At 45.8% G+C, this 1,624-nt stretch overlaps 2 protein-coding genes across 2 annotated transcripts in view; one reads left to right on the forward strand and one right to left on the reverse strand.

The window, feature by feature from the left end:
* T265_05653 (hypothetical protein) overlaps positions 1-1,624 on the reverse strand; it is a gene marked incomplete at both ends in the record, with an annotated part of 17,503 nt that overhangs the window by 2,509 nt on the left and 13,370 nt on the right. The window lies entirely within an intron of this gene.
* T265_05654 (hypothetical protein) overlaps positions 1-1,624 on the forward strand; it is a gene marked incomplete at both ends in the record, with an annotated part of 9,658 nt that overhangs the window by 147 nt on the left and 7,887 nt on the right. Inside the window, 3 exon segments of the mRNA XM_009170719.1 lie at positions 714-860; positions 1,241-1,275; positions 1,287-1,606. Coding sequence (XP_009168983.1) covers positions 714-860; positions 1,241-1,275; positions 1,287-1,606 — 502 coding nt within the window.

A 1,624-nucleotide genomic window follows, 5' to 3' on the forward strand; every position in this document is an offset into this window, starting at 1 on the left:
GCCTGAGCGAATGTCTGGAGGTGTAGGTACCTCGGAATGATTGTGGTAAGCTAGCCCTAAGTCCCTTCCCCATCCACCTTTATTCTTTTCTTTACAACAAGGCTTTCGAATAAATCATGGTTGTATGGCAGTGAAGCATCGGTGTTGAACACTGCTGTCATGCTGTCGATGATAATGATGATACACTAACGTTTGGTTTGGTTGTGATAAGCATCTGTTAGGGCCTGTGAGTTCTTTTGCTGACTACTCTGATATCCATGATAGTCATGGGAATTAATCAATCAATCAGTGAGTTATCAGCTGACAACATTACCCCTTTAATGTCGCCACATGTTGACTGAAAGGCTACGGAAGCCCGGTTGTACGCAAGTCATTATGTGATGTCGAGACCGAGCGTTTCTGTGTGCAACTAACTGGATTTGCTGGGAAATCCGAACACCTAATAGAGTTGGTTGACTTGTTACTGTCACTGAATGGTTTAACTACATTTGCTGGGTCTGAGGTGGACGGCAACCAGTACGAACGTGCACACACCACTGGCTCCTTTATCCATGTAGTGTACAGTTTAATATTTTGCATAGTAAACTACTCACAAGGCCGCTGACAGCCCACGGCCGGTTTCGCCCTTCCACTCCGGGTTCATCAGGCAGGCGCGGTCTCCGAATTTCCGTAAATTTTTACGTTCCACTTGAAAGCAAATTGCACGAAATTAGCGAAGTACACTCACTTGCCTGCCAATTTGGTTTTGAAGGAGACTCACCCGGAAAACAGTTGAATCTCTTGTCCAATATACTTTCAAGCAACTGCATGTGTTGCACAGGGCCGCCTTATGTTTCAGTTTTTACGATATTTAAGATATCGTGATTCATGTATAGACGTGATATACTACTACTCTTTGGCAGCCCACGATCGTTTTCATCCTTCTTCGGGCGGAGAATTTTCAGAAATCTGATGCGTAGTGTTCGGCGGGGAAATGCACAGGTTTCACTGTATCAGTAGTAAAGAACTGCAAAGTGAATTTCGAAACGTTACACGTCTTGGGTTTCACTCCGGTTAGTTTTTCAAAAACTGACGGATATCGCTCGGCGACAGGAGGTTATTGAATCCACGTCAATTTGGAGTAATTTACTGAGTCTCGGAATTCGAGCTGAAATTTTTTTCAAATAGAATCAATCAAATGCACGACAGTCGATTGAAATTTGGCCTCCTAACTCAATTGGTTGATTTCACTTCGCCAAAGGCGGTCAAACAGTGACTTGGCAGTGAAGTGTGAAAGTGATTACCAGAAAACTCAGCTGCGCTGGTCATTTCCGTCCTCCTGGATGGGGACCCGAGACGGGCCAAATCAATGGCTAGAGACATTATCAGACATGGCCCAGTCGCGCCCTCATTGGCCCTCGTGCATCCAAGCTATTGCCTTCAATGCATAGCTCCCTTCCCAATCCCCCCACTTAACAGTCCACCTGCAGTGCTGTATTTATGCACCAATTTATCAGCTCCCGCCTGCAATGCGCAGCTACCTACCCCACCTCCCCGAATCATCGGTGAACGAAACTTCGACAGCTACAACCACTGTACGACGAGTACGCTGTTATTGCAGCTGACAGTGATGATGATGAAATCA

This window comes from Opisthorchis viverrini (genome assembly GCF_000715545.1).
Source record: "Opisthorchis viverrini unplaced genomic scaffold opera_v5_111, whole genome shotgun sequence".
Classification (NCBI taxonomy): domain Eukaryota; kingdom Metazoa; phylum Platyhelminthes; class Trematoda; order Opisthorchiida; family Opisthorchiidae; genus Opisthorchis; species Opisthorchis viverrini.